General features: G+C 38.7%; 1 protein-coding gene across 1 annotated transcript in view; it reads right to left on the reverse strand.

The window, feature by feature from the left end:
- armi (armitage) overlaps window positions 1-25,079 on the reverse strand; it is a 42,221-nt gene extending 17,142 nt beyond the window's left edge. Inside the window, exons 1-3 of the mRNA XM_067789923.1 lie at window positions 24,691-25,079; window positions 24,420-24,634; window positions 11,523-11,951 (exon numbers count right to left, since the gene is read on the reverse strand). Coding sequence (XP_067646024.1) covers window positions 11,523-11,951; window positions 24,420-24,634; window positions 24,691-24,934 — 888 coding nt within the window. The 5' untranslated portion in view covers window positions 24,935-25,079. The remainder of the gene's footprint in view (window positions 1-11,522; window positions 11,952-24,419; window positions 24,635-24,690) is intronic.

Genomic DNA, 25,079 nt, shown 5'->3' on the forward strand with positions numbered 1-25,079 from the left:
CAGCACAGAATATATATGTTTGCGACATCCGCCCAATGCAGCTCCTGCCTTGGGTGGTGCCACTTTCCTAGATGTTCTGGTCTCCGCGACGGCAAGCCCTCGACGGGTTTCATCGCGCCATGTTGCCAGATCGCAAACCCAAATCATCCGGGTACCCCAATGCTTGCCCAAGGACGCCCAGTCCCAGGGCCACAACAGCAATTGCGTCCTGGCCTTCCTCAACCCAGGCGTAGTCACCCGTCACTTACCCCCAGAGTGGCGACGTCTCCCCTCATGCACTTCAGAATTCTGCAGTTAAACTGTAATGGACTAACTGGGAAGATTACGGAGATAGTCAATTTCATGAAGCGGCACAACATCCGCATTGCTGCGATTCAAGAGACTAAACTCACAGCACGATCTGCATTGCAGACCTGCTCTGGGTATAATGTCCACGGAAAAGATCGCGAGAGCGGAAATGGAGGCGGCCTCGCGTTTATAATACACCACTCTGTGCAATATCACATATTTGATCCTGGCATCGACCGCAGGGACAACGTCTTAGAACGTCAAGGCCTATCTGTCCGGTCAGGCGATGCAAACCTAGAAATCATCAACATCTACATCCCCCTGCCACCTGTTGCCCCGGTGGATACCGCCATAATATCAGAGCCTTACTCACTGGAAACAATCGCATTATTTTAGGCGACTTCAATGCCCATCATGATCTATGGCATTCAAATTTGCGGGCGGACAGTAGGGGCGAGATGTTGGCGGATCAAATAGAAGAAACGACGTTCTGCACTATAAACGGAGACGCCCCCACACGTATGGTAGGAAGCTGTCACAGATATCTCAATCGTGAGCGCAGAACTCGTAAACTGCGTCAACTGGCAGCCGATGGTATCATTGGCATCCGACCACCTGCCTATACTTGTTTCGTTCGAGCGTACCGCCGACTTCATCGTCACCGAAAGACGCACTTTCATAAACTTTAAAAAAGGAAAGTGGGAAGAATATAAATCCTTTACAGACAACCTCTTTGCTGCCCTCCCTATCCCGACTGATGCCCGCCAAGGGGAGCGTGCCTTCCGCAAGGTCATTGAATCCGCCTCGGCACGTTTCATTCCCGCCGGGAGAATTCCCGAAATCCGGCCCCACTTCCCGGCAGAGGCCGCAAACTTAGCGAGAGAACGTGACCTTATAAGGCAGCTTGATCCAGGCGACCCCCAAATAAGGGATATAAACCAACGCATCAGATTGCTTGTGGATGAACACAAGCGGGCGAAATGGGAGGAGCACCTAAGAGGTTGTAACCTCTCTACCGGTGTGGGTAAACTTTGGTCCAACGTAAAGTCCCTATCGAATCCGACTAAGCACAAAGACAAAGTTTCCATCGCCTTTGGCGACAAAGTGCTGTCGGATGCGAAAAAATGCGCGAGCGCTTTCTGCCGACAATATATAATGCATTCTACGGTCGACAAAGTTAGACGGGGGGCCAACAGACACGCACATAAACACAAATTCAGCGCGTCACCAATCACCATCACCGCTAAAGAGGTTGAGGACGCCATTGGTCGCGCTAAACCATCCAAAGCAGTGGGCCCAGACGGCATAGCCGTGCCGATGCTTAAAAGCCTGTTGTTGTTGTAGCAATGCTCGCCCCACCTAATAGCCGCGACCGATCACAAATTGTCATCAATATCCTCTAACGGGAGTCCAAGGAAACTTGCCGTTTCAACAGGGGTGGACCATAAGGAAAGGGGTGTTAGAGGCGTTGGTTCCACATTACAATTAAAGAGATGGTTGGTGTCATGTGGGGACACATTGCAAGCAGGGCATACATTTTGTATGTCGGGGTTGATTTTGGATAGGTAAGAGTTTAACCTGTTACAGTATCCAGAACGAAGTTGAGCAAGAGTGACACGCGTTTCCCTGGGGAGTATGCGTTCCTCTTCTGCGAGTTCTGGATATTTTTCTTCAAGTACTGGATTCACCGGGCAATCCCCGACATAAAGGTCCGACGCCTGTCTATGGAGTTCACCAAGGACCTGCTTGTGTTTTTCCGCTTCATACGGCTGGGTTCTCAGGTGCCGTATTTCCTCAAAATGCTTACGGAGATGACTCCTTAGGCCCCTAGGCGGTGCTGGTTCGTCAATCAGATGTCTGTTGGGATGCCCATGTTTCTGGGTATTCAACAGAAACTGTTTGGTCAGCATCTCATTTCTCTCCCTGATGGGGAGTATTCTCGCCTCATTATGCAGATGGTGTTCTGGGGACATAAGAAGACAGCTTAAAAGCCTAGGGAAAGATGGTTTCAAATATTTAGCGCAGGTCTTCAACCTGTCTCTTTCCACCTTTGTCATACCCGAGAAATGGAAAATGGCCAAGGTGGTCCCGCTACTAAAGCCTGGTAAACCAGCTAACATAGGAGAGTCGTATCGTCCGATATCTCTCCTATCGCCAGTAGCAAAGACGCTCGAAGCCATTTTGCTCCCTTATTTCCAAGCAAATTTGCAACTAGCCTCCCATCAGCATGGCTTCAGAAAACTCCATAGCACTACCTCCGCGCTAAATGCCATTAGCACCCAGATAAATTGCGGTTTAAATCAAAACCCCCACCATAGAACAGTACTCGTAGCGCTAGACCTATCAAAAGCTTTTGATACGGTCAACCATGGCTCGTTACTGCAAGACCTGGAAGGGTCTACCCTTCCCCCATGTCTTAAAAGGTGGACCGCAAATTATCTGGGTGGTCGGCAGGCATCGGTGCTATTTAGAAACGAAACATCAAAGCCAAGGAGAATTAAACAAGGGGTGCCACAGGGTGGTGTCCTATCCCCACTTTTGTTTAATTTCTACATATCTAAGCTACCTTCACCACCGGAAGGAGTCACAATCGTTTCCTACGCCGATGACTGCACAGTAATGGCCACAGGCCCCACAGATCGATGAGCTATGCAATAAAATAAACGGCTACCTCCCTGATCTCTCCAGTTTTTTCGCCTCGCGAAACCTGGCATTATCACCGACTAAATCTTCCGCGACCTTATTTACAACATGGACGTCCCAAATGTCGACCATTTTGAACATCCACGTCGATGGCTCTACGCTACCGACTGTCTTACACCCCAAAATCTTGGGTGTGACGTTTGATCAGGATCTACATTTTGGTGAGCACGCAGCCGCAATTGTTCCGAGAATTCAGAGCCGTAACAAAATCCTCAAATCCCTTGCTGGCAGTACCTGGGGAAAAGATAAAGAAACGCTCATGACTACATACAAAGCAATTAGCCAGCCGATTACGTGCTACGCGTCACCCATATGGTCGCCAAGCCTAAAAATTACCCACTGGAAGAAGCTACAGGCCTGCCAAAATACTGCTCTCAGAATTGCCACGGGCTGTCTTCTTATGTCCCCAGAACACCATCTACATAATGAGGCGAGAATACTCCCCATCAGGGAAAGAAACGAGATGCTGACCAAACAGTTCCTGTTGAATACCCAGAAACCTGGGCATCCCAACAGACATCTGATTGACGAGCCAGCACCGCCTAGGGGCTTAAGGAGTCATCTCCGTAAGTATTTTGAGGAAATACGGCATCTGAGAACACAGCCGTATGAAGCGAAAAAACACAGGCAGGTCCTTGGTGAACTCCACAAACAGGCGTCGGACCTTTATGCCGGGAATTGCCCGGTGAACCCAGTACTCAAAGTAAAGTATCCAAAACTTGCGGAAGAGGAACGCATACTCCCCAGGGAAACGCATGTCACTCTGGCTCAACTTCGTTCTGGATACTGTAACAGGTTAAACTCTTACCTATCCAGAATCAACCCCGACATACAAAATGTATGCCCCGCTTGCAATGTGTCCCCACATGACACCAACCATCTCTTTAATTGTAATGTGGAACCAACGCCTCTAACACCCCTTTCCCTATGGTCCACCCGTGTTGAAACAGCAAGTTTCCTTGGACTCCCGTTAGAGGCTATTGATGACAGTTTGTGATCGGTCGCGTCTGTTAGGTGGGGCGAAGCACTGCTACAACAACAACAACAAGGACATGGCGAAGTTAAGTGAATTAAGGATCCAGCAACTGAAAAAGGAGTTGGAGAACTGTGGATTGAATACAACCGTCAATAAGATCGAACTTCAAGCACGGCTACGACAGTTTATGGAGTCGGAAGGCATCAATGTGGAGGAGTATGTCTTTCAACGACAACAACAAAAACTGAAGAGAAAAATGAAACATCGCAGACAGTTACGAGCATGATATTGGCTGCAATATCTGCACAAACGTCGACAGTAACATCCAAGATGTAAACTCAACTGGAAGAACAGAAGACATGTAGGTCATCTCAACTGGAAGAACAGAAAACATATATGGCATGCCAACTGGAATCGCAGGAGACACGCGTAACATCCAAGATGGAAACACAGCTAGAAGAACAGAAGACATATATGGCCGAGCAGTTGAAAGCACAAGAGGCTCGCATATCTTCGCAGCTGTCAGAACAGGAAGCAAGGGTATCATCAAAACTGGAAGCGCAGGATGCAAAAATCGCTCAATTTCAGGCAGAAGTCGACGATTTAAAAGGTCGTATGGAGCAACTAAATCGCCAAGTAGTTTCAGCGAGTAATCCAAAGGTAAAAACACCATCCTTTGACGGTTCTGTTCCTTTCCAGGTCTTTAAGCTTCAATTTGAGAAGACGTCAGCAGTGAACAATTGGAATGTGGAAGATAAAGTTGCTGCACTTTTCGTAGCACTGAAAGGACGAGCTGCCGAAATCTTACAGACTATTCCAGAGTACGCACGGAACAGTTATGAAGCATCAAATTGAGTTGCAAAACCGCTACCAAAAACCGAATGAGACTTTGCAGGAGTTTGCGTCGGATGTTGAAAGGCTGGCCCATCTAGGCGGACGCACCCGTGGAATATACCGAAAGGGTAAAAATCCAGAGCTTTATTAATGGAATACGGGATATCGAAGCGAAGCGAGCGACATACGCAAACCCAAAACCTACATTCACAGAAACGGTATCACATGCTCTGATTCAGGAAACAGCATCGCTTCTGTGTAAGCAAGTGTTCAAAGCACGCCGTGTGGAGGTAGAAAGGCCAGACTGGGTGAAAACAATATTGGAGGCGCTGAAAGAATCGCAAAAGCGGAGTGAAAGAATTTTCAAATGCGGGAAGCCCGGTCACATTGCACGTCATTGCGATCTTGATCCTAGTGGTTTCAACAGCATGGGTGGTCTTAATAACAAAGCTGGAGGGGATGAGCAAGAGCGAGTAAGATGTAGAGATCGAGAGCTAGCTCCAGCTATTGAATGTGCTGTGATATCTGTGTCGCAAATGGGAGGGAAATCAAGCAGTCTTACCGTCAGAGGGAATGTGGATGGCAAAGAACGTGTACTGACTGTAGATACGGGCGCATCTCATTCCTTGATCCGATCTGATTTGGTCAACAGGAGAGTAAAGCCATTACCTGGAGGTTGCGTACAGTCACTGGCGAGTATAACCAAGACCGGGGAGAAGTGATTTGTGAAATCTTAGTTGGGAAGGTCATGGTTCTACACGAATTCGTTGTGGCGGGGATTGTTGATGAATTCATATTGGGAGTGGACTTCTTAGTTGACCATGACATCAGGATCGATATGCAGAGAAGAGTTATGCGTTATAAGAACCAGGATGTACCACTCAACTTCAGTTTTGAGAAAGGGTTCAGCAGTAAGCGAGTGCTGGTGGAGGAAGATTAAACAGAGACCACAAAAGTCAAAGAAAGTAAGGCGGGCAAAGGTTGATGGATCGAATGGGCCAAATAAAGCGGAATCAAAGTTACCTGCGAAAGAAACACTAGCATTGACAAAACCAAATGGACCCACAAAAACGAAGGAAAGAATTTCCCAGAAAGAATGCGAGGGTAGTTCCAAGCCAGGGCGCACTACTGTTGTGAAACGTGGGAACGATACTGATTATGCAAAGCCAATCCGTCAAGCGCAAGCTCTACGAAGTAGTTCATTGGCCAAACAACAGAGTGTGGGGGGACGAATCAGGATAATGAGTACTAGGATGAAAAACAGGTATGACAAGACAATAATTCGGAAGGTTTCTTGGAGGGAGATTTGGTACTGCTATATAACCCTCACCGCGGAAAGGTGTTCCATACAAATTTTGGTCCAGTTGGGAAGGCCCGTACAAAGTTGTGAAGAAGATCAGTTATACCATCTACCGCATACAAACCATTGGGAAACCAAGAAATAGAAGGGTGGTTCATTTGGAGATGCTAGCAGCGTTTAGATCAAGAAATTTGTCTGATCGGGACGATCAGACTTAGGTGGAGGACAGTGTGACGAATATTAGCAACACTAAGGCATACTATCATCTCTAAGCCGATGCTAAGCAGTTACTTGTATCTACATAAACAAATCAATCATTATGTCTACACATATGTACATACAAGAAGCGGAGAGATATGCACAAACACATGCATATATCTGAGATACTCATAAAAGAATGCAATCATCGGTGGAAGTATCACTCACATATACACGCGCATATGGATATGCGAGAAGCTAGTAGTTTATAGCTGGTAAACAAGTAGTGAATTCTAGAAGAAGAAACGCCTAGAAGTATGCGAATCAGTTTGATTTAAGCAAGCTATCAGTGATGTATATTGGAACGATTTTTCGTTCGTAACCGACACTGATGATTGCACAACGCCGAAACCGGTTTGTCTCGAAACCAAATTTGACAAGGGATGACGGAAAATCGTTCCAATATACATCATTTATCCACCCTGTCGGAAAATCAACAAAACAAAATAAGCAAGCTATCAGTTGTGAAGTATCAGTGTTATTGTGAAGTACTTTAATAAAGACCATTTTGCATTATTGAATATTAGAGTTATTTATTCAACATTTTAGCGATACGAACGTTAGTAGAAGGTGTAAAATAAGCGGAGTATCACTAGGGGGACTCATATAACCGTATAAATGCCTTATAAAGTGTGTAAACGTATAAATTTATCTAGTGCGTAAACGAGCTGTCAAATTTTGTATGAAAAATCATTTACACAGTTTGTATAAATTTACGCGCATATTTCATTGTGTAAACGCGGTAAACTCAAAGCAATGCAACGTTGCAGACATTACAGCATGCATTTTCATCAGAAATCTCCAATATCAGCAAGTAAAGGCGTTTTAGTTTTGATTTTTCACTTGATCTTGGCATTTTTTAATTTGTACAACAATCAAAAAAATTTTGTTTGGAATTATACAGCTGATAAACAATCAAGTTTATCAAGAGTATTACTAGGTGCGTTCATATAACAGCGTGTGTAAATGAATATAATTTTACACCTTATAAGTTTATATGCTTTCATGATTCCCCCTACTAAATTCGTTACAGTATTATACAGTACAATAAATTATACAATACAATAAAAAATTAAACTTACAATTATAAAAAAAAAACTTGAAACAAGCGGAGACTAACAATAGACAAACTGGAGAATAGTCAAACATGAATATTGTTATTACATAATGAGTTAAAGGCAGTTAGCCTTGTAGCATTGGTGAGTATAAATGCGCCTACAACATTCAATATGAAAAAGACCAGATTGACGTAAGGATCTGGAACATTAAGCTTTATGTTCTAACAAGGGAGGGCAATCAATATTACCATTGAGTAGGCCATGTACGAATATTAGCATAGAAATCGTCCTTCTAATTTCAAGAGTTTACACATCAATCAATCTACAACGACAAATATATGACCGAATAGGTACGTCAAACCTTAATTAGAACAAAGCAAACAGCAGGAACTTTTTTTGAACACGCTAGAGTCTATTCGAATGAATAGCCTAAGTAACGTAATTTGCCCCGAAGTGATCCGGAAACAAACCCTGTTAAAATTATTCGAAGTTAGTTCCGAAAATGGCCTGTATAAACTCCTGAATTATTATCCCCAAAAAGTAACAAATGATCAGGATAGTGTCCGAAATAATGCAAGAGAGCCCTTAAATTATTCCGCAGTTGATCCGATATGATGCCAAAACAATACCCAAGTACTTCGAAATTTATTAAAACTTATTCCTGACCTAGTAGCTTTATGTGTTCCAAGTTTCATCCAAATCTGTTCATCGTTTCGGTTGTCACAACTCTTTGCCGCAGGCTAACCAAAAAGGGGTGTCCCATACATTTTTGACTAAGCAATTTTCTATTTATATTTGTATTTGTATTTATTTCAAAATTAGTTCCTAGCACAACAATTCGAAAATTATTTAACAGTGCTAGTCTAGAATAGCATGAGCTATAAAAATTTAACATTAATAATGTAACGAATTAAGGGAAATTCCGCTTATTTGAAACCTTCTGCTAACGTGCAAACTGGTCTTTATTGAGATTACTTTGGGAGTAGTACTTCACAATTATACTTCACAAACAATAGGGTGTTTATATCAAAACTGATTGATTATTACTCAATTTGTGCTGATTTTATACTCTCGGATTCCTCGTTCACCCGCATCTGCTAAGGTCTAGTAATTTCGCGAACAGTTGTAGCTCATGCTTGGTTAGTTACCAGCTATATACATGTATATCTGCAGTCCACGCCTCTCCCATAGCCATATGCGTGGGTATGTGTGAGTAACTACTTCGGCTGATGACTACATATTTGTGTGTGTGAGATATGCCTTCGTCGGCTTCTACATAAGAGTGGCTGCTTTATTGTTGTTGTTGTTGTAGCGATTAGGTTACTCCCCGAAGGCTTTGGGGAGTGTTATCGATGTGATGGTCCTTTGTCGGATACAGATCCGATACGCTCCGGTAACACAGCACCATTAAGGTGCTGGCCCGACCATCTCGGGAACGATTTATATGGCCACATTGAACCTTCAGGCCTTGTTGTGCATTTATTTAGTAGCAGCTTAGTGATGCTAATATTCGTGACAATAATAATAAATTAAATTAAACAAATAATAAGTAAATATGTATGTAGGTATATCTAAATCTTAAAACTAAAGAAAAGTAATTAATAAATAATAAAAGACAGCAGTAGTGATAATAACCATTGGGTGATTAAAGATAGATAGTATTTAACAAATAAAGAAGCAAAGAAGACACAGAGAAAGGAAAAGGGAGTTAGAAATGTACAGTTTAACAACAACAAGTTGTGATCCAGTTTAAGAGACATTAAAAAATGATGTTAGCTCTTTTTTGAAGTCCATATCATTACTTAAGAGTCGGAGACTTGTAGGTAGGGAGTTCCAAAGACGTATTACAGTAAAAAAGAATTATATAGGGTAATAAATTTGACGGCCGCCAAAGCAACATCAAAATTTTAGAAACAAGCTTTTTCAATTGGAAGAAATTTTTTCTAAGCGGCGTCGGCCCCCCGCAGTGAACATATATATGATTACAAAGCCAAAACTTAAATAAAGAATTAAAATCAAGTACATAAGAATATAAATATAGTTTAAAAAAACTATAAAACACCCAAATATGGTGCCGTTTTAGTATCTAAAATCCACTTAGATATTTGATGTTGATATCACTGTAGCACAGAGGTTCGTGTCTCCGCTATTAAGCACAACACGTTTTGTAGCGGGTTATTTAAACACGCCAGACTTCAATAATTGCCGCTAGATGGGTCTAACTCTCCTTTGCGCGCCTAGCCTAGAGTTACAAACAAGCATACATACAAATGAAGCAAATATAAGCGTGTTAAAAATAACATATTAGCCAACAAGTAACAATACGAGGGTTGCTATTTATATTTTGAGCCTAATAATGAAAAGAGACTAATTTATTATCGAAAATGGCTTTATTGTTTTTCGGAGTATTCTCCATAATCAATACACTTTTGCATGCGTTCAAACCAATTTTCGTAGCACTTTTCCCACTCCGATTGAGGTATTGAGAATTGAGCTTTGGTCAAATTATGCGGGATCCAACGCGAACAAATTTTTTTTCACAGCTAAATGTTCATGCAATATCTTATTGATGCTCGTCATACTAATGCCCAGGGATGCCTCAATCTCACAAAAAGTCATATGACGATCTTGCAATATATACCAGCGTTTCACAGTGGCAAAGGATGGGGCTTCATCACCAAAAGTGGAAGTAATTTGTTCAAAGCACTCTTGTCTTGATAATCCACGTCGAAAGACGTAAAAAATCATCGCACGAAAATGTTCACGAGTTAATTCCATTTTTTCGCTGAGATACAATTTTTAAGTCACTGTAAACAACACAAGTTGTGCTCAAATGTTAAAGTTTTTTGAAGAAGGTTATGCTTAAAAACGTCAAACTTTCAATTGAAAACGTCAGATGGCGCCGGCAAACAATTAGTGTTGCCAAGGCTCAAAATATAAATAGCAATCCTCGTATTAAAATTAACAATATTAAAATATTATGCACAGTAGAGCTGGATTTGATTCGATTTTTAATCGATTCAATCGATCTTTTTTTAAGAAATGAAGAATCGATTTTCTTCATAGCATCGCTCGATTTTTTAGCCTTCGAAGTTTGGATAAAAACGTGCAGAAAATAATTTTTTTTTGTAATTTTTTATAAATTGAGCTTTATTGGCGCATATTCATAGACCAAATAAAATAGAGGTCTTCCGCTTCGTCTGTTTCCAAATACGGGTGCCGATAGGAATACTTGCTGTGTCGAAACTTCTTCATGCATTCCCATAACAAGAGCTATCTGCTGGTTCAACGGAGATGACCATAATTCATCGACATGACTTTTCTCTTGAACAACTCAAAGAGCCATGCCATCGACTCTCGATACGGCAGCTATGATCAGAGATTAATTGAGGTTTATAGCCAAAAGTTGTTCTCATTTAGATTTCTAAGCTAATATTGCAGAGAAGGCTGAAGAAATATCTGCGCACAAAATTTAAATAAAACACAGAAAGCATGTATCGACTACACTATCAATCTCACTCCGATAGGAGGAACAAGTGATGTTGTGCCCTGTGGCACTCATTGATGTTGCCAAAGAGCTTCAGTCGAAGAAGATAAAGAAACTGGCGAGCTTTATGTAGCGGTACACCCTTGGTAAACAATTGAGCAGCAATCAACTTTTTTCAAGCCCGATTTAATCGATTAAATCGATTTTTTTTTGATAATCGAATCGAAAAAATCGTTTCCCCAAAAAATCGAATCGAATCCAGCTCTAATACACAGTAAAGTAGAGGAGTTGTACACGTCATTGTAACGAGAACAAAATTTAGTCGACTGACCAGGTCAGGGGAATCAATCTCGCCAATAATAAGCTTATGAATGAACATTACACTCCGATGTGTTTCTGTTATGAAAAGTTTCTCATCATGCTTTGCAGATGCCGTTCGGAGTCGTTCATAAAACATGTAGGTCCCGTCCGGCCAATTTCTAGGAAAACATTTAAAGGAGCACGACGCAAATTGGAAGAGAAGTTCGGCCTATAATCTCTTCGGAGGTTATCGCATCTTACATTTACTTTATTTATTTAATAAATTTGGCGAGCTGCTTATTCAAATATACCACTTACCCGTTCACATTCAATTAGATCTGCCATCACAATATCTCCAATATCAAGTTTACATGTATTGGGCATAATATCAAAAGTAAAATAGCAATCATCATTTAATACACCCCAATCAGTGTTCAAGCGACGCACTTCGCATTTTTCATTCTTAAGCATGCGAGCTGGATGTACACTCTGCTCTTGCAATACCTCACCTTCACGGTTAACAAAATGCTCATCACTTTGTACGTTACAACATATAAAGACACGATCGCCAGCCTGTGGTATGAAGTCAATTTCAACTGTGTCTAATTTAATGGTCATAAATTTATTTTCTGTATCAACAACAATAGCATCCGGTTTACGTTCCATGATGAGACCAAGTATGTTACGTTGATGTGTGTTAAAGAATGTTGGCTTTTCGTTTCGTAACTCTGCAATTTGTTGCTCGATCTGCAATTTGTAAAATAAAAAGTTAATTAATAAGATTGAATATAATTTACAAGCACGATTTGACTTGAGTCAGTAAAAGTTAGGAAAATGTAGTATTCTGTGGAAAATGATATGCATTGAACCCGACCCGCTCAGATTTTGATGAAATTTTGCATACGGGTACCATTTACCTATAAAACACAACCTCATTTTTAGAAAATGCATTTTTGAAAAATTGTGGGAGTGACAAGGTGTCAAAAGTTGTGAAAAATACGTGAAAAATGACGGTAATAGCTACTTTTAAACTGTGATAACTACGGAATGACTCAACCGATTTCAATAAAATCCAACGGTTATTCGAAAAAGAAGGAACATACACGTCCGAGCAGCGCGAACAAAGCATTCTGTGTGAATCATACTACATTATGTGCAGCCAAGAATGATCACAGAGTTTCGTGCAATTCACAGTTAGTTGTGCATGCAGCTCAAGAAGCAAAAGTCGGCGATCAATGGGTGACATTAAGTTCACGCTTGACTCTGGTAAAATTTCTGTAAAGACGTTCAATGACGATGATTCATCTACAAAAGTAATGGAAAACGTTTTGTATGTTAGAGATTTGCACTGCAACTTAATGTCAATCCGATGTTTAGCGAAGAAGAGGTATTGTGTTGTATTCAAGGGAGAAAAAGCGTTCGTATCGAAAAACGGCAAAACAATGTTTGTTGCATACCTGAATGGAAATCTGTATGAAGTAGTATTACATATTGATCGTAATATGTTTGCTGGAGTAACAGGTGAAAAGAATTTAAACAAATTTTCACAAAATTTATAGCATTTTAGAATGGGGCACCTGAACGCATATGATATGAAGAAAATGGTTGCGCGTAAAATGGTTGAAGGCCTAAATGAGATAAGTATTGACACAGAATCGAAATTTTGCGAATCATGCGTTTTCTGGGAAACAAACTCGAATGCCGTTTCCAAAGAACAAGCATGCGCGTTCACACCGCATCTTGGAATTGATTCACAGTGACGAGTGTGGCCCGATGCCAGTAACAGCGTACGATAGTTCCAGGTACTTTATATCGATGATTTTTCTAGGGTATCAATGATTTATTCGATTCGGAGGAAAAGTGAAGCGCTTGAAAAATTCAAGGAATTTCAAGCAATGGCTGAAGCTTTTCATGGCGTAGAAATTGCAAAGTTTACCACTGATAATGGTGGTGAATACATTTCCAACGAATCTAAGCAATATCTGAAGAGAAAAGGTGTTCAAATGAAATCAACTGTACCATATAATCCTGAAATGAATTCCATTTCGGAAAGGCTAAATCAAACACTTCAAGAAAAAGCTTGAACCATGTTATTGGCAAGTAATCTGGATGAAAAATTCTGGAATGGAGCAATTTGACGGCGAATTATCTTAAAAATCGATCCATAACGATGGTAATTGGTAAGCAGTTTTATTTAAAGACACCAGCTGAAATTTGGTTCAAACAAAAAGCGAATTTGTCACACGCATATTTGGTTCAGAATGTTATAATCATGTATCATCAAGACACCGTTCAAAGTTCAGTCCAAAGACAACTAAATACATAATATTTGGTTATGGTGCATTATTGGGCACATGTCGGCTTTGGGATACGAAAAAAACACACTAGTCTTTGGACGCCACGTAACGTTTAATGAGGCCTCTGTGTTAAATCAAATTAAATTGGTGGAATTGCAAATTTCAGAGGGGGCACCGAATAAGATGAATTTTAGAAGCAAACTGGAACGAGATGACATTGAATCGACATCGTCTATGGAAGATTTGAAAAACGACAAGTTGCTTGATGCTTATGGTCGCGATGAAGCGAAAAACGATGTTTTGGATTTTGATGGAATGGATGTCGTCAATGCTTGTAATAACGAAAATATCCAAAGTGATTGGATCCAAAATACAGATAGCGAGACTCCACAAAGAAGCGAACCTAAACGACGAGCACCAGATAGAAACGGTGAATGGGCTGAGACAGCTCACTTTGCACTATCAGCTGAACAATTTGTTGATGATGATCCGATTTCAGTTAACGATGCTATTAAGCGTAATGTTGGTGATAAATGGAAAGAGGCCATGCATGGTGAGTACGTATCCTTAATAAAAAATGGTGCTTGGACAGTTTGTGACTTACCAAAGAATCGAAAGGCAATCACAAACAAGTGGGTTTTCAAGATAAAACGAAAATCTGATAGCTCGATCGATAAATATAAAGCGCGTCTTGTAGCGCGTGGTTTTACGCAAAAATACGGATTTGATTATATGCAAAAACTTTTGCCCCAGTTGCAAAGTTGGTGACATTCAGAATTTTACTTTCAATTGCGAATCAAATGGACATGCACATTCATCAAATGGACGTGAAAAGTGCGTTTTTGAACGGGGAGTTAGAAGAAGAAATTTTTATGGAACTTCCAGATGGATACAAACAAGCAAACAAAGTATGCAAATTGAATCGTGCACTTTACGGATTAAAACAAGCATCGCGTGCCTGGAATGAAAGGTTCAAAAAATTTATGATTCGAATTGGATTCAAGCAGTGTGAATCGGATCACTGTGTTTATGTCAAAAGGAAAAATGAAATTTTGGTTATAATTTTACTATATGTCGATGACATACTGGTGTTTTGCAGCGATTTGAAAACAATCGATGTCGTAAAAAATTGATGTTAAAGGAATTTGAAATGACCGATATGGGAAAGGCAGATACATTTTTGGGCATGAGTATTGAACAAAGTATAGAAAATGGAATGATCATTTTGAGCCAGTTAAATTACTTAAAGAAAGTCTTGTGAAAGTTCAATATGCAAGATTGTAAGCCGAAGGCAACGCCAATAAAGAAAATTTTACATTTGGAACCAGGCGATAAAAATTGCACAAGCCACCCGTATAGGGAACTAATTGGTTGCTTAATTTATGCGACTGTTACCACCAGACCTGATTTGTGTGCTACCCCAGGATACTTCAGTCGGTTTCAAAACTGTTTCAATGAAACTCATTTCAATCATGCAAAACGCATTCTACGGTACATATGTACGTGGATCTGAAATTAGTATACACTAAAAATGAAACTGTGCCAACGGTGGTAGGCTACAGCGACTCAGACTAGGGAGGCGATAAAAATGATGGAAAATCAACATCGGGATACGTGTTTAAATTGTTTGGAAACACGGTCAGCTGGGCATCACGCAAACAAGCAACTGTCAGCTTATCGTCAACGGAAGCCGAGTATATAGCATTGGCTGAAGCAATTTGTGAACTCAGATGGATTCGAAAGTTATTTTTGGAGTTAAGCATTAAACACGAACAGCCAACAATAATATACGATGACAACCAATCGTGTATAAAAATCGCTAACGAGCCAAAAGAAAGAAACCGGTTGAAACATTTGGACATAAAATACAATTTTATTCGCGAAGCCATTGCAAGTAGGGAGGCTCAACTCGAATACAAACCAACAGAAAAACAAGTTGCGGACATCATGACAAAGGGACTCGGCGGAAATTTATTTATTCAACATCGAAAAAATTTGAATTTCATTTGATGTTTTATTTCTCTTGAATTTTGTCTTAACGTTTGTCAAACATTTTAATGGAGTTGTATAATTCAAATTGTTATATAATTGCTAAAAAGAAAAAAAAAAGGAAAACAGTTTCTATTAAATTAAGAGGCGGTGAAAGAATACATATAATTTACCAGAAACTGTGAACACACCATTATACATTCTAATGGTGAACTACTCATCTCTAGTGAGTTCTTTTTAATCATCTTTAATTTTTTTTTACCGCACACATTTTTATTTTTTTCTCAGAAGATTACTTTAATATATTTTTGTATGATATATAAATTGAATTAATCAATAAATAATTATCGCTAACTTAAGCTCCCTTTTTCCTTTCCCACTGTTATGTTGTTCTGATTAACATCATTTCTGCTCAAAATCGTTGAGAGGCTGATAGATGTGTACAAAATCCAACGTGAGATTCGTTTCTTTTTAGAGTTTTGTTAGTTGTAACTTATTTGTACATAATTGCACAAAGACAAAATAAAAATTTAAAAGAAATAAAACAAATTAACCAAAAAAATAAAAACAAAAAAAAAGGCAACAGAATTATATAAAATAACATGAAATAAAAAAAAAATGTATTTCAAACCCCACCCACAATAACATATCTTCTTCGAATGCCCATCCTTTCACTATTCTAGAAACAAGGGGATCCCACTGTCTTAATCCAACCCACTTCCTTAATAACCCCTCAATAATAAATATAGAATCAGTAATAAAATTCCTAATAAATACAGGACTTTATTTTCAAATAAAAAAAATAAAAATAAATAACACAATAAATATTTACAACACTAAATTCTAAATTACAAAATGAAATGTAAATATGTACATACGTACAATTGAAATTAGCTTACGATCACCATAGCCATAGTTCTTAAGATATTAAGATATTTAACTTGTATTTATATAATAAAATAAAATTACAAAATATAAAAAATGAAATAAAATAAAACAAAGTTTTATTAAATTAATTTCTTCAACTTAAATTAAACTAAGCAAATTTATATTAAATTAAGTTAATTGAAATTAAATTGAACTAAAATAAATTCAGTCATGTATAATTTGCATTAGCATTAGTAGTCAATTAATTAGATGCCTATATTAATGGACAAGGAATACTTCAATTATTTCCTGAAAAAAGTAATTACTAATTGATTACTATTAGAAAAAAACAATGATTTTTTCCGATTATTGCAAAAAAATCAAATATGGTCAATAGTAAACAAAAGTCTTTATTATAAATATTTGATTTTTTTTATTCTTCCGCTTGCTTAAAAAAGTCTCCTTTGTTGCGTTCACGGGATAATATCTACATACAAGTACATTTTAGGATGCAATAGTAAATCGTAAGCGTTTATCTAGGCGTATAGAAACATGCAACATATAGGGCGAGTTGGATGGTTGATTTAAACATATTCTCAGATAAGTATATACACATGCGCATAATTTGCTACACTCATTATATAAAATAATGAGGGATCGAAAACGGCGATTTTTTTAATTGCCAAGGCAATATGTAAAAAAAAGGACGTGTGGCACTCGGGGACTGCCGCGGTAAAGCTATTGCATATTATCAACTTATGCAATTATAATATTTATGCAACATTTTGTTTTCTTTGATATTAATTCAAGTTTTGTCTTTGATATTAATTCAAGTTACACTTTTTAAGCGTGGTGACCGATAAGAAAACAAATTTTTTAATTTTATTGAATAAATGAGAAGTTAATATTGACTTTAACTTTATTTTTAACTTTAACTTTACCCGCGGGGGTATCGGTCCCCTACCGGGCGCCTCCTCAGGTGGTGGATAGAGGAACGCTTCCCACAAGACGGGAGGTACTGAGTGAATTACTCAGGGCAAACCAAAACGAGCAATCCAGTGGAAAAATGGGAATGTGTTGCTCTAAGGGCAACACATCCCAAAGTTCCGGTGGAAGGGCGATAGGATGCAGCCCTAAAATACCCCATCAAGCATCCACAGGATCGAGACCAGTAAGATCCTGTTGACCAGAACTGGAAATATGATTATGAAATGATTCCTACAGGCTGGAGATGACGATAGGCACAACAACAACAACAACCTTAATAAGCAAGGGTGACACCTTGCCGAAACGGCTGGTAGGTTAATATCGGCAACGTCTCCGTCTCGTAAAAACCTTGGCAGGTCTTCAAGTACGTTCGAAGCACGTCGCCATTAAGTTGGTAGTGCAGGCTCAGTTGAGACGACTCCTGACTAACGCTGTATTCTGGCTCTGTACACAGACTCCCATAAGGACCTGTGTCAACCCACGCGTGGCCTCCCTGCTTTTGCAAAGATAACCACGGGAATTGAAGACGGCGACTGCACATCGTGCGGAGATAGCGGCATGAAGCGGAGACCCAATAGAAAAAATGAACAACAAAATAAAAACAACAAACGCAGATAAAAGTAGAGAAAGCGAAAAAGAAAGGGCAATGAAGTGGTGTTCAAAAAGAGCACTAAAGTGCTGAGATCGCCGGTTTTAACAACCCCCGCTAAAGCGACCTTTTCGGTAATGCCCACACAAGGCATCGAATCGGCGGAAAAGACACAGGCGACGAAAACACAGCTGCGCGACAACCCCAGCCAGTGAACACCTGCTAATGCAAGGGAAAAAGCGTGGGTCAGCTCACCCAGTGTCGTTGCACAGCGCGCTGTTGGGAAGGAGAAACGTGCGACTCCGCCAAGAGGCTCACTCTCATACACAAGCCTCGAAGGGAAGAGCCAAGACGAGCTGCTGGAGTACGCGGTATCAGTGCTGCGCGAGATGCAGGAAACCGCTCTCAAGCAGAAGACCGTGTCCAAGGACATCAAAACCGATATGGCTCTTCTCGAAGAAGCGTTAAGCTGCATGGGATCGTTAAGGGCCCAAAAGGTAGATGAGAGCAGAGAATCAGGCCGAAAAAACAAGATTCCCATTCAGAGGACTTGGAAGCCAAAAAGAAACGAGATGAAAGAAAATACGCTTTCACAAGGTGAGTCTTGGTCCAATGTAGCGCGCCGGAGGCTAAAACAGCGGGCCAAGCCAGCCAAGCAGGCAACCCCCGTCCAAGCTCCTTAAGCTCAAACACGGGCGAGAAAGAGGAGACAAGCAGCAACTTTTGTGGTAAAACCTGTGGAAGGCAAAAGCTATGCCCAGGTACTAGGGGCCATACGCGGCCAGCTCCGCCCTAACGACACAGGTACGGTGGTACGGTCAGTACGAAAAACCAAATCTGGTAACGTACTGATTGAAACGGCGCGCTGCAGTGACCAGACGGCCTTCAGAGCAGCTATAGGTAGTGCAGTAGGAGAGGTCGGTGAAGCACAACAGCTTTCCAAGCGGATGAAGTTGGAAGTGACTGTCTCACAACTGAAACAGAAATCCAAGACGCAATAAGAAGCGAGGTCGGAGAAAAAGAAATCACTAGACCTCTCCGTGTCTCTGTGTTCGCAGCAAACCAAAGAGAACAGAAAATGGCGGTCGTCGAAGTGGACGAGAATATTGGCAACGCTCTACTCAGAAGAGGTAAAATTTCTATCGGATGGATACAGTGCCGAATCAGACAGCGAGCAGAAGTGCAACGCTGCTTTAGGTGTCTCGGCTATGGACACCGGAAGGCTGAATGCAAGGGTCCAGACAGGATTAACGCCTGCTGGAAGTGTGGGCAAAGCCGCCCCAAAGCTTCGGCCTGTACCGCAGCTCCAAAATGTTACCTGTGCAATACACAGAAGCTCGATCATGTCCCTGGATCTGGAGCATGCAGCATTTTCAGAACGGCACTCGCTGTTGCAAAGGCCAAAATCTCAATTCAATAGTGATTGTTTATATCCAAGGCAACCTAAACCTGAGCAGAAGCACAAAAAAAAAAAACCTTAACTTTAACTTTCACTTTAACTTTAACTATATTTTTAACTTTAACATTCACTTTAATTTTAACTTTCACTTTAACTTTAACTTTAATTTTAACTTTAACTTTAACTTTAACTTTAACATTGACTTTAACTTTAACTTCCACTTTAACTTTAACCTTAACTTTAACTTTATTTTTAACTTTAACTTTCACATTAACATTCACTTTAACTTTAACTTTAACTTTAACTTCCACTTTAACTTTAACTTTAGTTTTAACTTTAGCTTTAACCTTAACCTTAACTTTAACTTTAACATTGACTTTAACTTTAACTTTAACTTTAATTTTAACTTTAACCTTAACTTTAACCTTATCCTTAACTTTAACTGTAACTTTAACATTCACTTTAACTTTAACTTTAACTTCCACTTTAACTTTAACTTCCACTTTAACTTTGACTTTAACTTTAACCTTAACTTTAACTTTAACTTTCACTGTAACTTTAACATTCACTTTAACTTTAACTTTATGATAGAGATCCAATTTTATGTATTTGGCTTGTTGCTAACACCGAACTTTTTCGAACCTTTTCGAACCTTTTCGAACATTTTCGAACCTTTTTTGACAAATATCCGTTACGGGTTTTTTTTGATTTAGTCGCCAAGCCCGCGATAAAATCTATGCAATACCTTAAAAATGTTAGATTCATAGGCTGGCGTCCAAAAGCTTTCATTTACCAATCATTCTTTGTGGTTTCTTCCTTAAGTCTAGCCAATTTTGTTATATCCATAAAATAAATAACTCCACTATTTTGGATTACGTTATGGCTATGCACTGATTGTTTTGCAAATACAAGTACATTGATGGATGTAATGGTATATCGTGAGCGCATTTTTTGGTTACTTTCGATTTTTTTCAATAATCGTAAAAAATAATTTTTTTTTTTAAGTAATCAATATTTTACTCCGTTACATATTCGTCTACTAATAGCAAAAGCGTACTTAATACCTACGCTCCTTTATGGTTGTGAGGTTTACTCTAATTGTGACTATGTATGTAATAGGAAACTTATTAATGTTGTTTATAACAACATTGCTAGATACGTCTATGGGTTGAAAAGACTTGACCACGTCTCTCATCATGCTTACAGGTTGCTAAACATTTCTTTCGATAACCTTATTAAACTTAAAACGCTCACTACGCTACATAAATAAATATATAGGAAGGAACCTGACTATCTGTATCGGAGGCTAAATTTTCTCCAGTCGTCTAGATCTGTTCTCCTTACCCACTTCAGACATCGTATGCTAATATCTGATCGCCAGTTCTTCATTACTTCCATACGTCTTTGGAACTCGCTCCCTTCTAGACTTAGGCTTATAAGCAATGCTCTGCTCTTCAATAAAGAATTAACAAGTTTCTATAATAACCTAGACAATTAAAATACTGATTTCTTCTAAGCAAATATACTCTATCATTCGTTTATTTATTTATTTATTATTTATTAAATATATTATTTATTGTAACCTTTTCTTAGCCATAGTCATTAGCTTTAAGTTTCAACTTTAAATTGTTCCTATTTTATGCCTTTTACCGACTAGCACTATAAAATAATTTTTGCCAAATTGTTGTGCTGGGATGAATTGCCTAATAAATACAAATACAAATACAATTGAACGAGTAATCTTTATTTAAACGGTCTGAATAAATTAAATGAAATTTAATTAAACTAAATTAAATTAAGTTAAACTAAATTAAATAAATTAATAAATATAAAACAATGAATTTTTATTAAATCGATTTCTAATCGCCGAGTTACCGGTTTGTTTTCAAAAAGATATCATCAATATGTGTTCGAAAAATTATAGATTTGTCACGGAGAATAAGCAAAATAAGTGTCCCAAACACATTGAACAATGTAAAACTGCTATGGAATCGTAACATACGATCACTTATCGAAAACTATTTTCACTCAAACGATAAAATTTAGGCTTTTTAACTATTTAAATAAAAAATAATAATATCTATATATATATAATTCAAACTCTGTGTGTATGTGTGTGTGTTCGCTATGAAAACGTATTTCCCACACTTCAATCATCACCAAATTTTGGCTATAGGTTCCTTCGATCAACACGAAGGTTTACGAAGGTTTTAGGCTAAAAGTAATTTCGATATATAAAAGAGGCGTGGCACCTCCCTTACAAATGGAATCTTTGGTACTGTATAACTCTGAAGGTATACATGCCAGAACACGGAAATTCAGTAAGGAGTTATATGAGGTCAATCCCTAACACAATCAAGAAAATGTGGAATTAGGAAAAAGGGGACCGTGGCACCTCCCATACAAATGGAATATATCATACTGCATATCTCTGGATGTAGTCATGGTTGGTTAATGAAAATTGGTAAGCAGCTATATGACGTTAAGTCCTAACACCTCCAGTAAAATGTGGAAGTGGGAAAAAAGGGACGTGGCATCTTCCCTGCAATTGGGATTTTTCAGAACTATGGCTGCCGTACAAACTTAGGTTATTTTAACACCTAAAGTTTGACTGCATTGTTGAGTTTGCTGTTATTCCTTTTGGACGTTTAGTAATCTGCCGCCGTTAAAAAAATTTGTTAGCTTCAGTCTATCTACATACATCTATAAAAATGAAATTCTCTGTGTGTGTTCCCTATGGAAACGTATTTCCCACACTTCAATCATCACCAAATTTTGGCCATAGGTTCCTTCGATCAAGACGAAAGTTTTTCAGAACTAAGAATTTTACATAAATTTTTTTTTTCAATTTCACGTGCCCCACGGGGTGGTGCGACAAATTTTGTGTGCCAGCAAAAGTTACTCATACGCCATGTACGTACTTAAGTGCAGAAAATTTGTTTGGTCTTAGCATTGAAAGTTTAAGCGATTGAATTGAGTGATTTAAAAGTTTTTATTAAATTTAAGCATTCCAATGTAAAAATAGCTGTCTATGAGATGATAGACAAAAATTATGCAGCTAAAATATTTTGATTAAGGTATGAGATTTTGAGTATGTGTGTGGCAAAATAAAATTTGAAAAATAAAGCAAAGAATGAGAAATTAGGGGAATCTAAGAAAAAGAGAGGTAGAGGGTGTAAAAAAAGAAGAGGGGGAGATAAGGAAATTATAAAAGGTAAGAATGAGAAAAATTGGGAGATACATTTTGAAGAATATCAATAAAACCTTACTTTGACTTTGAGTAACGGAAGGAATGCATTAAAATACACTTTCTTATTTAGATTAGTATCTGCCCAACCGGAGCAACGCCGGGACCCAGTTAGTATTATATAACAGTTTATTTTTTATGATATAGTTCATTTTTTAAATCCATTTTACATTATTGCATACCACAAAAAAAGCATTTCGTGCTTTTTTTGAGATTTGGTCCCTATAGATCGATGAATTTGGGTCACAAATAAAAACATGTGGTCTGGTGGGGCATATTAAACTAAAATCATCGCGGGCTAACCGGATCAATAGCTTGGACATTGTTTTCGGAAGCCATTCAGTTGTTATAACTGTTTGGGGCTGTTTTTTGGGGGTTTTTCTCAAATTTGATTCAACTCTTTTTAAGGCATAAATTCTAACTGGCAGCTTTCGGGATTTATTTACAGCCATAATTTTTCCAGCAGAACTAAATGTTGCGTAGCCGAAACGTATGTTTAAAGCTCGTCATAAAGTTCATCTATGTCGTTTGAACATAGTGACACTAAAGTGAAGTTAGTTTCCCGTATTTATTTTTGGAGAAAGTTTCTCTGAGGAGTTGATATATTGAAATTAAATTACCTTACATACTGTAACAAATATTAGCAGCACTAAGGGATACTATCATCTCTAAGCCGATGCTAAGCAGTCACTTGATGCACATAAATAATTCAATCATTATGTCTACACATATGTGAGTACACGCAGCGGGAAGCAACGGACAAACACATGCATATATCTTATCTAAAGTGCTCACAAGAGAGGGCAATAATTTGTGCAAGTGTTACTCAGGCGCATATGTGAAACTATAAACGTAGTTGTGGCTGGTGATTTTGTAGCTGATAACCAACTAGTAAGTTCTGGAATGGAAAAGCCTAGAAGTATGCAACGAGGAAATCAGACAGTATAAAAGGCGACAACAGTAGAGGCGCGAGAATCAGTTTTGATTAAGCACGCTATCTGTCGAGCAATAGAAGTGTTATTTTGAAAGTAGTCTAATAAAGACCATTTTGCATTATCGAATATTGGAGTTATTTATTCAACAGTTTAGTGATTCGAACCTTAGTAGAAGATTTGAAATAAGCGGAATTGCAGTAAATTCGTTACAATACTATATTACTTGAGACATATTATTTAAACCAATAGAGGCGACTGCAAACTGAGCACTACGGCTTGCTTGTCTTTCTATTTTCTTTATTGATACAACGTTTGCAGTGAAAACTGAAGAAATATTCAAGTTAGCTTATGTGGTTATTACGGAAGACATTTGGCTGAAATAAAAATTCGAGCACATAAAATATTGTGACGAATATCAGCAACATTAAGGGATACTATCATCTCTAGGCCAATACTAAGCAGTGAATTGTATGGACATTAATAAATCAATCATTATATCTATACATATGTCCATACAAGCAGCGGAGAGCAACGCAAAAACACTTGCATATATCTGAGATACTCCCAAAAGTAACCAATAATTTGTGCAAGTATCACTCACATATACACGCGCATATGAGAAGCTATAAACGTAGTTATAGCTGGGAACTATCTAGTAAATTCTAGAAATAGAAACGCTTAGAAATATGCCAACGAGGAAACCAAACAGTATCAGTTTGATTTAAGCACGCTATCTGTCGAGAAGTAGTAGTGTTATTATGAAGGACTTGAATAAAGGCTATTTTGCATTATTGAATAGTGGAGTTATTTATTCAACAGTTTAGTTTTTCGAACGTTAGCAGAAGGTGGCAAATAAGAGGAATTTCAGTTAATTCGTTACAATATTTATGCTAAGGATTTCTTACCTTTTCGGTGGTTGGGGCAGAATCATCCCAGAATAATTCCGATACTTCTTTAATTTGCACCACTTTAATATGATCACTATGCATTTGCTGATATGCTAAATATTTTACATGACAACCAATTTTTAATTCGCTAGCAAGGCCACCAGCTGCGCTTATGTCAAAAAATATAGAATGGTCAATAGTACCGTGATTGCTTTTCAATGTTGTTATAACGCCTGGAAATGAGCAATTCTCAATATTTTAAATGTACACTGCCATCCATTGTACTTACCACGCCTTTCGAAACACTTGTCATCTTCCTGCCCTTGCGTTTGTCCGTTATCATTTGTTGAACCGTTAATTGCACGCAACACATTTTGCATGCCTGAGTTATCTCCAGTTTTTACTTTATCAATTTCTTCCTTTTCAATTTCTACATCCAAACGTCGCTGTTCTTCTTCTAGTTTTTCCGCATAGAGTCGCTTTTGCTTCTCTGCATCCATGGAATCCCACAGATTCTTGAGAAACGATAACATCTTGCTGCTAAATTTCAAAACTTTGATTCTTATTACAACACCAAATACAATTTTTGTTTAATTAGTTATAGCGCCTTCCTATCCACAGCTTCATACAACCAATCTGTTTCACTTATATAATTCAATTCTTTACGTAAATTCTGCA

This window comes from Eurosta solidaginis, chromosome 5 (genome assembly GCF_040869045.1).
Source record: "Eurosta solidaginis isolate ZX-2024a chromosome 5, ASM4086904v1, whole genome shotgun sequence".
NCBI lineage: Eukaryota > Metazoa > Arthropoda > Insecta > Diptera > Tephritidae > Eurosta > Eurosta solidaginis.